Raw genomic sequence first — 14,740 nt, 5'->3', positions numbered from 1 at the left:
AAATCAATGGACAACAGCATGGATGTTCTCAAGCTGACTCAGCTGTATTTGCCCCTGCATTCGAAAGGATGAGTGACAGGGTTGCCATCGAACATCAAGGCCCAAGTTACCCACTTGTCCAGATCTAGGTGTCTCGCCAGCTGGCGCGGTGATGCCGGCCTGGCCATTCTTGAGCCATCAGTACAATTGGCTTCTATCTATAGTGCCGTGTCCTGGAATATTGGTAATGCCTTAACCTATCCTAACTATATTAAAGTATGTATATATAGTATATAGATTCAAGCACCTGATGGTAAAAGAAATTTATATTCGGTACTTTTCCCTCTCGACAAGGTTCTTTCAGAAGCACTTTCCTGTTCTTCTGCTTCTTTACACTTCTTTTTTTTTTCTTTTCTTTTTTTTTTTAAGTTCCTCGTGTCCAAAGTCTTGAAAGGAGATTACCCCACGATGTCTTCTCCATCACTTCAACTACTTGACTCATATCTGTTCAAGAGGATTTTCATTATAAGGATGCTGGTCTTGGCTTGTACCAAGACGTGCAAAATAATTACTAGCTACATTACCTGCCAAGCTTGTTGACTCAAACTCACAATACATGATTGTAGCCACCTCAGAAGCGGAGGTTAACTTCGGCGGTCCTACCAGCGCAAATGGCAGTCTCGCCACAACCCGTCTGGCATTGTCCATGGTGAAAATAAAGACCCTGTTGAACCCCCCTTCTTTCTTGTCGTAGGTCGTAATCGACTCTGCTCCGGGACAGAGTTCGACGACCCTCTGGCAGAGCGCGTCGAAGTCGAATTGGATGTAGCGCATGTCACGCTCTAGCTTGTCGCGACGCAGTCATCGGCCACTTGTGTATGTGTGAGGTTCAAGACCTGTATTAACGTCAGTGAGCTAGCTGATATGACAACAGTATGGGTTGCGGAGGATGACGCTCACGATGTGAGGGGATCGGACTCATCGCATGCTGTGAAGAGTTGTATGCGATGAATGGCTAGCCAACAGAGTTTCGGTTGATGTCGACGAGGATTGAAGTACGCAAGCTGCGTCCGGCGCTGTCCACAGCGCCTGACGGATCATGCTAAGACCCATAACATAAAAACGTCTCAGCCAAGGAGGTGAGAGGCGTGAAGTAGAGAGCCAAATTATAATTATTCTAGTTATTTGGACGTGGTTATCAAGGTTATCACTGGGGTACTTCTTTTGGCTTACTGTACTGTATGTACATACAGTACCCATGCCTCTACACAGCCTGTTCAAAGAATGGAGAGCTCTACCTGCCACTTTTCTTACGTAGGCAGTCTTATTTTCATTCTTATTGATTATTACACTCTGAAAAAGAAATAATAGATTCGTAGATGTTTTTTTCTCAACATATTAGATTTTTCTTACATTAAGACATTACTATCGACCGACCAGACATTATTCCCAGTCCAACAGACTGGTTAGTACAGACATGAAGTGATGACTCGTGACACCATGGGTATACATAAATGTAGACATCTACTGATTAAAAGACAGGACAGCAGGCGATAAACATTTCCCGACAACAGGAAACATGTTTACTCCTTGCTTTCCTCCTCGTGCGTAACGGCCGCCTTGTCGGTAAGACCCATCTCGGCGGCAAAGGTGCTGTGCGGCTTCCACTTGGAAGACGTCAGCGGGGTGCACTCCTCCATCATCTTGTCGACCTGCTCCAGGGTCAAGCCCTTGGTCTCGAAGATGAGGAAGTACGCGTACAGGAAGCACACCGCGCACAGCGATCCCCAGATGAAGAAGACCTTGGGGCCCAGGTTGCCCTTGTCGGAATCCACCATGTAGGGGGTGATGACGCCAATAATCTAGAGAAGGAATTTAGTCAGAATCATACCATGCAACTCATCAGGCAAGGGCACTTACGCAGTTCCACAGCCAGTTGGAAGCGGTCGACAAAGCCACACCACGGGAACGGATCGGCAGCGGGTAGATCTCACCGATGACGACCCAAGCACCAGGACCCCAAGTGCTGGCGAAGAAGAAGATGTAGATGCAGATGAACGAGATCATGGCGCTGACGGCCTGGTGGTTCTGGCCATCAGTGACACCAACGATGGCGACGATGAACTGGCAGATGACCATGCCGAGAGCACCCCAGATCAGCAAGGGGCGACGACCCATCTTCTCCATCGTCCAGAAAGAGATCGGGGTCGACAAGACGTTAACGATGGTCGTGATCATGCTGATGAGGAAGGGGTTTTGGATGGTGCCCAGGGCCGTGAAGAAGGTGGTACCGAAGTAGAAGACGAAGTTGACACCGGTCCATCTGGAACATGTCAGCAGATATCACGGGGGATAAACAAAAGGGAGGGAAACTCACTGTTGCATCATCTGCAGCGAGGTACCCAGAATAGTACGGCGGAGGTTGCTGTTGGCCTTCCAGAGGCTTCCCCGGAAGCAGTTGGCCCAGCTCGAGAAGTAGCCGTCCTGCGGGATGATCTGCATCTCGTACTCATGGTTGGCCACGATCTCAGCCAGTTCCTGCTGGATGTACTCCGAATCTTGTGGCTGACCACGCACACGGGACAGCACCTCAGCAGCCTTGTCCAGCTGGCCCTTCTTGACAAAGTAACGCGGAGACTCAGGAAGCAGCGAAAGACCAACACCCAGAATGAGGGCCCAGAGCAGCTGCAGACCGATGGGAATGCGGTACGAGCCCGAGTCGGTGCGGTTCTCGGTGCCATAGTCGACACACGAAGCCAGCATCAGACCGATGGTGACGCAGAACTGGTAGCCCGAGACGATGGCACCACGCACCTTGCGCGGCGCAATCTCGGACATGTACAGGATGATAATGGCCGACACGAAACCGACACCGAAACCGGCGACCAGACGGCCAGCGACGAGCAGACCATAGGCGGTGGAGGCGGCCTGGAGGGCAACACCAACCGAGAAGAGCATGCAGCCGGCAATGATGGTCGTGCGACGACCGAACCAGTCCGCCAGGTCACCAGCAATCAGGGCACCAAAGAAGGTACCAGCGGACAAGATGGAGACGATGAGGGACTTCTGCCAGGAGGGCACAACGAATTGGGAAGCGGGCGTGGTCGCTTTATCGAGGTGCTCGAACCGCTCAATGAAGTAATCCATGGCCAGGACACCGTTGATGTATCCGGAGTCATACCCGAAGAAGATACCACCAAAGGCGGCGAAGACACACATGAGATAGGCCTTTACCGTGACGGGCGCTTCGACGCGCTCCGTGTCGGCTGTGGCCGCGACTTCCTGATCGCGTTCGCGGGCCATGATGGACGAGACACAAGAACAATCAATGACGGTCCTCAGAAAGAAACAAAAAGAAAAAAAAAAGATAAGAAAAGAATTGAAGACCCCGCTTAGCAGAGTAAAGGAGGAGAGGGCGAGGAGGACAGCGCAATGAAGATCTTATCCAGAGAGGGGGCGGGGAGGGGATTTTATAGATGTGTTTCCGGATGTGACACAACCCAGTTCTCCCCTTTTCGCTTTCATTTTTCTTTTTTTTTTTCCATGAACGGCGTCCCCGCGTCTGGGTCTAGTCTCCGTATTTCCGTCCCCGGGGGGCGCCATGACGGACGACTAGCTTCTGGGGGGAAATTGGAGAGAGGGTCGGGGTCAGCGGGCTGGAGTGGCCGAGATGGGAAATGGATGAATCCATTCCCGGCAGTCAGGAACAGCGGAGGCCGGCCAATCAGAATGACGCCTGACCTGAGCTTGCGCTAGTCTCCCGCTTAGCGCACACAACGGTGGCAACTTGGAAGGCCGTCTGAACCAAGAACCGAACAAACAGAAGAAAGAAGCGCTTCAAGAGATCTGGTTGGCAGGTCCGCAGGTTCCTTGAGTTCGTTGTCGATCGCGGTAACAGGCTCGCCAAACATTTTCTCTGGCCTGGCCAGGGTTCAGGATCAAATCTTGCTCCAACCCAGGACGGTTTAGCTAGGTCGCCATGATCTGTGACGTTCCAGATGCAGCGCAAGTTGCGTGGCCAAACAGAGGCTCGGGTCTGGCCCCGGGGGCGGATCGGGTCAGGTGCGCCTGTTTGTCGCCGGCGTCGGGGGCAATCCAATCAGCCTCGAGATTCCAATGGAGACAGCGTCAGACAGGAAGAGAGAAAGAAAACCTGACATGAAAGTAATTTGAGCATCCACGGAACGAGACCGAAACAGGACGCAAACCAGCCGAACACGCGACCAGGGACGGAGAATCCAGCCTACCACGTGTCAGAGAAGAGATTGCTAGCGTCGGCTACCCAGATGCAGGCGAAAAGCCTAGAAAAACTGGCAGCAGAAACATGGCGCTTGCTAAGACTTGGCTGTGATGCAATCTTTCCACGGTTCTGTCTGCGCCGCGCTAAACTGGATCCAGGGGCTAGAGCTTGCATCCAGATTAGTTTTGGACACTTGATTCGATCTCAGAGCAGATTCCGGATAAGAAGATGGCACCATTTTTCTCGCATGATTCCACAGCTTCTCATCAGCCAACTCCCTGCCATTAAGGTGACAATGACCTCGTCCGTGGAAATGCCTGATGCATCCTGGTGTGTACTGAGTACGGTTGAAATTAATTAACTCCGAGTCACGACGTTACTGGTGTAGAGTTTGTTGGTTCTGTGGACGGACCGCCAGACAAATCAGATTGTCCCGCAGAAGCTTGGACGTGGTCCCGGCGCAGGTAGATTGCTAGGTTCCCTCCGCTATGTAACGGTGGTACGAAAACCCCAATCCTTCATGAACCAGCACAGTAGCACAATGCCACGTACGGAGTACGGTACTTCAATAATCCTATCGTGCTGTGTTAGTCTATCAAGGGGTTCTCGAACCATTTGTCTTCCCCAGACGTCTCCAAACATCACACCCCAGAATATCCGCATCTCCAGATGACGCTTGCCTCTCTGAGCTCCCGGTGAGCACACAGAGTCTGGAGTCCGGAGTAACGGAGAGCCCAGCGAACATGGCTGAAGCGGCGCTCCAGATTTGCCATTAGAAGAAGGAGGCAACAGAGTGGAACCCACCGACAGAAACACGGGAAGCAGAAAGCACTCTGACAGCAGGAGCGTGGGACCATCCGAGAGTACTCCGTATTCTTCTGTACACACTCCAGTCGGGCTTGAGACCTGCCTCTACCGTTGTTTGCTCTGTGGCCATGACGATTGGATTTTGATTTGTACCACAGTCATCATGTCATGGGATCTCGTCCAGTCTGACCCAGCTCTGGTAGAATCTTTTTGTCAGCTGTCGTCTGGCGTGGACCCGGCTCCGGAGTTCATTCCCAATTCGGCCTTGGTCCGTTCGACTGGAGGCCTTAGCATCCCCGGCTTTTGTCGGCTTCCCATCGGGGTCGACCATCCCAGACCCCAGGGATAATAGAGTCCTCTGTCTTTTTCACCCTCGGCCTGAACTCTCGTGTTTTTCTCCGGTCGGTCGGTTCGTGGGATTGGCCACGGGGCCAGGTGCTTGCCAAGTTGCCAACCTCCTGGCAAAAATTGTCAGCTAATAATTATTACCAGATTCTGGAGGTGACTGAAACAGTCAACTGACTGTCAGCATCCCTGAAAAATTTTTCTCCAGACTCTCCAGTCTCCAGTCCCCGCTTCTCCGGTTGGAATCGGCCCATATGAGACGCTGACAGCGCAAAAACTGTCGGGGTCACGCACACTCGTGTCGGCGTCCAGCGGTCAACCAGCCATCGCTCAGCCCGTCAAAGTCCCTTATCCACACGGCTAATCCCGATCCCGACGCGCTGACAAAATCGCCTGAACGGTGACCGTTCTCCCACGGTTGACGGGAAAATATTCGGAAAAGATTCGTGATCTAGCCCGAGTGACTGCCGTCGGCATCCTTGCGTCGGTCAGCAGCCGTTGCTGATCGAAACTCTGAATCCTCGAGAATTCTCCTGACTCGCAACCTTCAACCAGAGAATAAGGAAGGAGTAGATGTTGGATATCCAGCTATCCAGAATTGCACTCACCTAGATGGTGGTTGTCTTCAACGACTGCAGCATATATATCTATATACCTGGATCGTATACAGCAAATGCATTCACCTACAGTAGAGTCCGCTTTTATCCCCTGCCCCTGTCCTGTCCTCTCTCTTGACCTGATAAATACCCAATAATACTCTGGATAAAATATTAAAATGAGCAAAGGAGGGGAAAGGCGACTTGACTGCCATTTAGCCGGAGAATACGAGGGTGGACTGCATCGTGAAGCTACTACCACTGATCAATTCCATCGTTAGTATTTCTTTCCCCTCTTTCCCCTCTTCTCCTTGGTAATAGAGGTAATATCATGGTGTAAAAGCATAGGTTGTGGTCGTAGTCGTAGTCAGGTGCTTTGTATTTGTTACTCCAAAAGAAAAATATATATTTGGCATGAACTCAAGTACAGTACGAAATGATAGACCAATCGAGATGCAAACAGAAGATAACAAATAATAAATAGGTAAATTACTTCCATCTCAAGGGGAATGGAGTGAATGAATGAATGAATGATCTGAATCTGAAATAATGGGTAATAACTAGAGAGCAGGAAGGAAAGAGGGAAAAAAAAAACACCTTCGGCGAGCAGAATGCATTATTATATGGATTGAACATTCAATGTCATACCGTACGTGACCAGAAAAACCGTTGATCCATGCCATGGTTTATAAATCTTCTTTTCCTCAAAAATATAGTGTTCATAGAAAATTAACTGTTCGTAAAAATAGATATTTCCTCTTACTAACTTAATGTCCCACCTAATGCTGGATTCAAACTGTGCAACTTAATAACACCTTATGATTACACTTTTTTTTGGGAAGCAAGATGACTTTCTTTTTTCTCTCTTTTTCTTTTTTTTCTTTTCTTTTTTTTTTTAAAAAAAATGATCTATACCTAGAAACCATCGAATCAAACCACCAGACCATCTAATCTATATAATTTGAGGTTATACTAAAGAGATACCATAAATAACGACTATATTATGGCAAAAACCATTCTCCTGAAAATCCGACTGTTTCTCCTAGAATCTAGTGTTTTCCCCCTAGAATCAATATTTCTCTTAACTAATGTTTCTTAAAAGTCTATTTTTTTTTATTTTGGCTATCCATTAGATAACCGTTTCGAACGATTACCATTTTATACGTTTGTCACTCATGGTAAAATGGTTAAAAAAAAGCATTATAACCGTTGATCAACGGTTTTTCAAAATCCCATACTCCCTTGCGGTTGGAGTCTTTATTTTTCAATATTCTTTTTCTTTCTCTCTCTCTCTCTCTTTTTTTTTTGGAGGGTTTGGAAAATTCTCTTCAACGATCCATGAGAGATGTTGAGATTTACCGAATTAAGTAATTGATAGGGATAAGAACAAGGTGCCCCTCTCAACGCACATTTATGTACAGTACGCCATCATTCTGGTCCAAGCTTACAGGGATGTACTGCACCTAGCTATGGTATTAATGTTAGTACCAGATGGACGTTCACAAGAGCAAGTGTCTATACTCTATGTACAAATGACCTGGTCAGTCTCCCATACCAACAACTGCTGTTATTTATTTAAATTTTTTTTCCCTGAAATAGAGAAGAGCGAAATTTTAGTATGGCTCTAGCTCACTTATTAATATTATTGACCTCATCAATCGCCTCTGTTTGGTTCTTGTTCCCAATCATGATCAAACCGCCAGATACATTAGAGATCGATCTGGGGACGTCTGTTTCGTTTCGTTTTCCTGAATCATAGTGCAGATTTATTTTTAGTTGAAGGTGTCGCAGATCAATTCACTTGGAAGAAGTTTAAATAATTTAAAGATCGGAACTTTACTTCTGGCAGTATATATATGCCCACTGGGAAAAAGTTGAGCTTATTTCTCAGCACGCGGAGTGGAATCGGATTCTAACCTTAACCCCTGGTATTATTGAGTATTGAGTTTCGGTAGTTATGTATGCATTGCATCATAGAACTCTAGCTGGCGAATATTGTTTCGCATCCCAGGATTCTTTTTGCAATATATCGATCAGGATGGTCATAGGAACTCGACTCGACTCGACTCACTATTCCTCGACTTTTATGTACAGTACATTTATCATACTTTAGATACCTAACTAACCTAGTCGGGTCTCTTATTTCCTTTGTAGCTTCTCTCGCTCTCTATTCTTTTCTTTTCTTCTCTTTCCCTTCGTAGTAATACGTCAACATCATGACCTCCAACACAGCAGCCTGGCAAGTCGCGCCCAAAAGCAAACCCTTCCACATCAAGCCCGCCCCCTACACATCTCCCGGCGCCAACGAGATCGTGCTCAAAAACGCCGCCTGGGCCATCAACCCCATCGACTGGATGCAGCAGGAACTCGCGTACTTCGACATCGACTACCCGAACATCATCGGCGAGGACGTTGCGGGGGAAGTTGTCGAAGTTGGCTCCGCCGCGACAAATCTGTTCCGTCCCGGGGATCGCGCGCTGGGGTATGCGCTGAGTCTCGCGACGAATCGGCCCTGCGATGGAGCGTTCCAGGCGTATACCGTCCTGAAGGCGAATATGGCGGCGCGGATTCCGGAGTCTGTGCCCTTTGACCGCGCTGCGGTGGTCCCGTTATGTTTGTCGACCGCAGCAGCGGGAATGTTTCAGAAGGGGTTCCTCGAGCTGAAGTATCCGGCGCTGGACCTGAACCCGAAACCTACAGGGGAGACGCTGCTCGTCTGGGGCGGCGCCTCCAGTGTCGGCAGCAACGCCATCCAACTCGCTGTCGCGGCAGGATACGAGGTGATCACAACCGCCTCGCCGAAGAACTTCGCCTACGTCAAGAATCTCGGCGCAAGCCAGGCCTTCGACTACAACAGCGCCAGCGTCGTAGAGGACCTGGTCGCTGCGTTTAAGAACAAGACGATCGCCGGCGTCCTAGACACCGTCAACCGCAACGGCGCGATCCAGCACTGCGCTGACGTGTTGAGGCGGTCGCAGGGCAAGAAAGTCGTCTCGACCGTCATGCAGCCGCCTGAGAAACTGCCCGGTGGAGTGGCCGCCAAATTGGTCCTGGCCTATACCATCAAAGATGATGAGGTCAGCCATGTCATCTTTAACCAGTTCCTGCCGAAGGCGTTGGCTGAGGGCAAGTTTGTACCCGCGCCGGATCCGCATGTTGTTGGTAAGGGGATAGAAGCGCTGCAAGCGGGTCTGGAGGTGCGCAAAAAGGGCGTTTCGGCGCAGAAGGTGGTCGTTACTGTATAATATTGACAATATGACAAAGATTGATAGTTATCATATATATAACTAACAGCGAAGATGTTATCCCTCGTTGACTGACTTATCCGTCAACGGCAGCGAATATCCGGTGGAGCCAAGTGATTGGCTAGCCACGGGGTTAGGCTATGGCGCATAGGGCATAGGGCAAGGGCTGAGGGTCAGGGCTGTTCCGTGTACTCTCCTCAGCCAGCATCACAAATCTCAAGATTTTCAGCCTTTTTCTTCTTCTCATGATGCTGATCCACGCTTTCATGCCGAGAAGAGAGAAAACAGAGAAGAAAGCTGTTTTCCGAGCAGTACGCAAGCCGGTAGATGGAGGGATTGTACTGGATATATCTTATACCACATGATAACAAGACACAAATAAGAGATAACATGGACAGGAAATGATGGAGGTGTCATTAAAGTGCTTATGACAAATCACGTGGACATATTGAAAAGGACGAAGAAATGCAACTTGAAAAGAAATGATGAACGCACCCTTCGCGAGGTTAATACAGTCGCCCATTCTCCGCCTCTCTCCCCTTGGGCGTCTTTCCCGATCTCCGCTTAAAGACCTGGCCGACGAGTCGTCCTCCATCGCAAATGCCTCGTACCAGTGACGTGGGCTTGTAGTGTCGAACTCGGAACATGTAGTACAGCAGCACGGCGCCCATGATGTTGAAGCCAATGTAGGCCCATCCGATGCCCCAGTTGCGCCATCTGTCGGTGTAATCTATGTACATCTTTGTGTTAGAGGCTCTCTTAGTGGGTTTCTCTGTGCGTCGTGAGAATATGCTTACAGATATCGCTGAGAGCTAAAACCTGATCTGCGCTGCTCAGCGGACAGTACTGGCAGTTGCTCGTGGCCGCTGGGTTGTATAGCTGCCCCGGCGCAAGCTTCAGGTATGGCGCCAGATACTCGCCACACGTCATGCCAGCAGGCGGGTTAAACACGCTCAGCTCAGCGCCGGAGCATTGTACCGCGCGACCATGCAGACCCGTGCCTGTCATCCCGGCGACCATGTAGGTCAACGGAGAGACGCGGTACATGAAGATCCAGAATCCCGGCAGCGCGTTGGGCGGCTGCATCACTCCGTTGAAGGTCAGGGTCAATGAGAACGCAAACGTTGCGATCGTCCCCGCTGTCTCGGCATCTGGCAGCGCGGAAATCACCAGCTCTGCAAACGTCGAGGCGAACACGAAGAATTGCACGACGAACAACAGCATCAGCCCCTGTTGTTGCCCTGTCTGGTTGGCGCCGTACACGGGGAAGTAGTAGCTCGCCCAGACCATCACCCCCAGAAGCACCTGGTAGGGAATTTCCACGACGACGTTGGCGATGAGGAAGACGGCCCATGAGTATGCTTTCGATGGCCTCTCGCGGACTTCGTAAAGCGAGCGTTGAGTTACGAACTTGGGCATGATTCTAGAAGAAAAAGTAAGCTTTCTGACGGAAATTCATCTTAATAGCAAAGGCTCTTACTGCTGCACAAGCGTCGAAAAGATCGATGTAAGCATGAACGTGCTGAACAGGACATCCTGGAATCCCTGCTGGCTGCTGTTGGGCTTGAAGAAAGAAAAGCCAATGAACAAGGCCGACGCGACTCCGAGGATGAACTTGGCGTAGATGTACTGCGGCTCGCGCCAGTACTGCTGAAAGACGCGGCGGGTGACATGCCACAGTTGAGAATGGAATGGCATGGCGAATTCGCTGTTCTGGGCGATATGCTTGTCTTCAGCCGGCTGCATCGCACCTCGCTCTTGGTGGATGCGGTCTATTTCGGCCTGAACTTCTCTGGCTTCTGGACTATTTTTCCACACCGTGGGCCAGTCTTGTATAGCTTTTCCGGACGCACCTGCACCGATAATCTCAAGCATATATTCGGCGGGCTAGGTGCAGACGTTAGCAAAGGGCTAGAGTTAGCTGAAAGGAGCAGCACTTACGTTTTCATCCGGCTCGCACTTCCGAGCCCCGTTTCGCTCAAAGTAGTCAAGAAGAGTCCGCGACTGCTCACCAATGTCCCCGAAATAGACCGTCTTGCCCCCCTTGGCCAGAAAGAGCAACCGGTCAAACTGCTGGAAGAGGATCGCGCTGGGTTGGTGGATCGTTGAGAGAACCGCCTGTCCATTATCCGCCAGTTTGCGCAGAAAGGCGCAGATGGACCAGGAGCTTTGAGAGTCGAGCCCGCTGGTCGGCTCATCCAGGAATAACAATAGGGCTGGTTTGGCTGCCAACTCCACCCCAATAGTCAGAAGCTTCCTTTGCTCGACGTTGAGGCCTTCGCCGGGTGTGCCCACAACGGCCTCGGCGAAATCCTCCATGTTGAGCATCTTGATCACTTCTTCAACGTAGTCATACTTCTCCTTCTTGGATACTGTCCTGGGTTGTCGAAGCGTCGCACTGAAGCGGAGAGCTTCGCGCACAGTTGACGTGGGTAGGTGAAGATCCTGCTGCTGAACGTATCCCGTCTTTCTCTGGAAGCTCGCATCCAAAGGCCGTCCGTTGACGAACATGTCACCTGTAACCACGCCAATCGATACCCGTTGGGCCAGAACATCCAGTAAAGTGGTCTTCCCAGCTCCCGATACGCCCATGAGCGCGGTCAGCGTCCCCGGCTTGACCCAGCCAGAGACATCATCCAGAAGCCGACGTTGGCCCCCTTTGACTGGTATGTCATAGCAGACGTGCTGCCAAGTGAAAATGTCGTGTTGTTTGGGGATGATTTGAGGCTCATTGCCTTGTTCTCGGCTCTCTTCCTGGGAAGAGGTTTTTGACGGCGCTTCGACAGCCCTGGTATTCGCTTCACTGTCAAGATTCTGCATGTACGACGGCACGTGGCCGCGCCGAAAGACGAGAAACTCGGCAGTCGACGATGTTGCTGAATTGAGTTCTGTCGCAATGAGATAAAGAACGAGAAAGAAAATCCAAAAGGCAATCAGAATCCCCAGGTTCCGCCATTCATGCGAATAGGAATAGTTATACTGGGTCTGGATGAACGCATCGCCCGACACCGTTTGCTGACCGGTTACTGCTCCCCCCGCGGCGCAGACAAAGGTATCGCCCGAGAGGTGCGGATAGGCAGGGACGAATTGCGAGCATTCAAACTCCCGTCCATGGAATTCATTGGCGATGAGCGCTTCGAAGGCGTAGAACACAGGGTTGATCCAGCGTATCCAGGAGAACCAAGGGTGCATTTGAGGTCCCGGGATGACAAATCCGGTATAAATCACGATGGCCAACACCATGACTCCGGCAAAGGCCATGGCTTGAGCGAGGGTCTTTGTTGCTGCCGCAAGGGTCCGAAAGATGGACGACATGGCGAGCATTCCGAGGAAGGTGAAGAGAAAGAAGATGAAGAATTGAGAGGGCTCATAACGCTGCACAATGTTAGTGTGTCATTTGAAAGGGGAGGAAAGCACACTGTAATAGTCTCTTCGGTAGACATGAATGGAAGAGAAAGAAGGGTGTCCTCACAAGACCAGCAAGAAAATACAAGATGATGTTAAACGTCACAGCTGCAACAAACTTGATGGGAATATCGGCAACGAGCCCGCCCAGTGCTTCTGTAAACGGATGGACAAACGCGTATGAGGCTTGTTTTTCGATGATGGGACGCTGATCGTACAAGGAGTTGATCTCTGTGATGCTGATGAGTGCGTTCAGCCTGTGTCAAGGTAATCAGGTCAGCAATGTTGAGCGTCCTGATTCTTAACTAGAAAGGTAAATAACGAAGTGAGTCGCGTGATGCATCTTACAGAACCGCAAAGAAAAGGACGGCTCCTTTGCTCTGAAAGCCAGCTGTCGCATTGGGGGTTCTAGGAGTTGTCAGCGTTGAATCTCCAGCGGCTGCGATAGCATTACCCATAGAAAATCGAACCGATGATGAGAGCCATCACAACTCGACCTATTAGCGTCGTCAAGGTTGCCGCCTTGTCGTTCCAAAGCCTGGGACAGAGATCTAAGCATTTCTGCCAGTCTGACAAGCTTAAACGGTAACTTACCTCTGATATGCTCGTTTCGTGCAAAGCCGGATCTGCATCGGCACTGAAATGATATACGGACTTTTGGGCCGGACATGCTTGGCCTGCTGGGATCGCTTCTTCTGCTGCAGGTCCTGTTCTGCACGGCCGCCGATAGGAAACTCGGCCTCATGCTGCGCAATTTCCCGCTGCAGGCTGGCATATTCGGGGCTGTTCTTCCAGTATCGCTCAAACTCCTCCGGGGTACGCGGCACCTTGTCCTCCATTCCCTCGCGGGGTCTTCGCTCCTGAGGGTTAGTTACTGACGTGAGGAAGTCGCCTGTTGTCTGACGAGGTGGGTTGTACCACCCCATGTCCACGAAGTACTTCTCAGCCTGGTCACATCGCCCATAGTAGATCTCGCGCCCTTCGTATAAGACCATGACCTTGTCGAACACGTCGTAGATGGCCTGAGAAGCTTGGTAAATGGCAACGCTATGGCAACTACCAGTAAGATCGGCGGACATGCGCAATGCTTTCACAAATTCGAGAGCGCTTGCGGCGTCCAAGCCCCTCGTGCTGTTATCCCAAGCGGCAATCGGCGCCCGTGAGAGAGCCATTTCAGCAATGCTAACTCTTTTCCTCTCACCGCCTGAGACGCCTCGAACGTAGTCGTTCCCAACAATGGTATTGTACGTGTGGGAGAGACCAAACACCGCCATGGCGACTTGTGTGACGTGCTTTGCGTGTTCCTCACGACTCAGGCCTGGAATTCGGCTGGATGGGGTCCTGGCGGCCGCTGCAAACTCCAAGGTCTGGCCAACTGTCAAGTGGGGGAAGTGTTTGTCGACCTCTTGGTTGTAGAGGACTTCGCCCTTGAACTCCTTATGCATCTTCTCCATCGGGACACCGCTGTAATGGATGACTGAATCCTTATGGAGCTCCAGACCATGCAACTCACCGCAGATGGCTTTCAGAAAGGTAGAACAGCCGCTGCCCGGTCTCCCAAGCACCATCAACAGCTCGCCGCTCTTAAGGACGCCGTCAAAATCGCGGAGGATCCGGTTACGAGGGGTACAACGGGCGAAGCTAAAGAAATTCCCCGGCCGCAATGGGGCCGTCAAAACGGATCCAACCGTTTCCTGAAGCTGCAGCGCCGAACCGGTCCCGGATACATTGAGATTTTTGAAGACCACGCTTGCGCGCTGTGGCTGGATGCCTTCCTCATCGAGTATCCGCAGGATCTTCCGTGCCCAAACATAGGGATCGAATTTGGGACTCGTTGGGTCGAGAAGGGGGTCATCCTCGCTCAATCCATCCACCGTATTGCGGCGTTTCAGGATGCTGGAGCCATGCTGCGAAAGTGAAGATGCAATTCGCGACAGTTCTTCGCGATCGCCGGCGCGAATTGGTTCGAATGTGGCCAAGGCATCGTCGTCGAGCTCCTCTCTTTTCTCTTGATATTCTTTGCGAGAGATTCCATCGAGCGCGTTCCCTTCGGATCTGGTGCCTTCCAGGAGTTCACTAGAATTTTTCGGAGCTATTTCGATGTCTGCCTTGTTGGATGCCAT

The 14,740-nt window shown here is 50.7% G+C and overlaps 4 protein-coding genes across 4 annotated transcripts; 1 reads left to right on the top strand and 3 right to left on the bottom strand.

The window, feature by feature from the left end:
* Positions 1–124: 124 nt before the first annotated feature.
* VTN77DRAFT_1478 (uncharacterized protein) lies at positions 125–813 on the bottom strand (the record flags this gene model as incomplete). Its single annotated transcript, XM_069417213.1, has 2 exons — positions 125–159; positions 591–813. 2 exons carry the CDS (start codon positions 811–813, stop codon positions 125–127), a joined length of 258 nt encoding a protein of 85 aa, XP_069279967.1.
* Positions 814–1,562: 749 nt separating this feature from the next.
* VTN77DRAFT_1477 (uncharacterized protein) lies at positions 1,563–3,282 on the bottom strand (the record flags this gene model as incomplete). The annotated part of the gene is made up of 3 exons (XM_069417212.1): positions 1,563–1,841; positions 1,900–2,302; positions 2,357–3,282. 3 exons carry the CDS (start codon positions 3,280–3,282, stop codon positions 1,563–1,565), a joined length of 1,608 nt encoding a protein of 535 aa, XP_069279966.1.
* A 4,901-nt stretch (positions 3,283–8,183) lies between these two features.
* VTN77DRAFT_1476 (uncharacterized protein) lies at positions 8,184–9,212 on the top strand (the record flags this gene model as incomplete). Its single annotated transcript, XM_069417211.1, has 1 exon — positions 8,184–9,212. One exon carries the CDS (start codon positions 8,184–8,186, stop codon positions 9,210–9,212), a length of 1,029 nt encoding a protein of 342 aa, XP_069279965.1.
* A 506-nt stretch (positions 9,213–9,718) lies between these two features.
* VTN77DRAFT_1475 (uncharacterized protein) lies at positions 9,719–14,740 on the bottom strand (the record flags this gene model as incomplete). The annotated part of the gene is made up of 8 exons (XM_069417210.1): positions 9,719–9,942; positions 10,010–10,635; positions 10,693–11,099; positions 11,154–12,587; positions 12,685–12,874; positions 12,966–13,025; positions 13,072–13,155; positions 13,212–14,740. 8 exons carry the CDS (start codon positions 14,738–14,740, stop codon positions 9,719–9,721), a joined length of 4,554 nt encoding a protein of 1,517 aa, XP_069279964.1.

The sequence above is a fragment of the Rasamsonia byssochlamydoides genome (assembly GCF_041956645.1).
Source record: "Rasamsonia byssochlamydoides strain NRRL 3658 unplaced genomic scaffold VTN77scaffold_13, whole genome shotgun sequence".
Classification (NCBI taxonomy): Eukaryota; Fungi; Ascomycota; class Eurotiomycetes; order Eurotiales; family Trichocomaceae; genus Rasamsonia; species Rasamsonia byssochlamydoides.
This window is presented reverse-complemented; position numbering and strand designations above follow the sequence as displayed.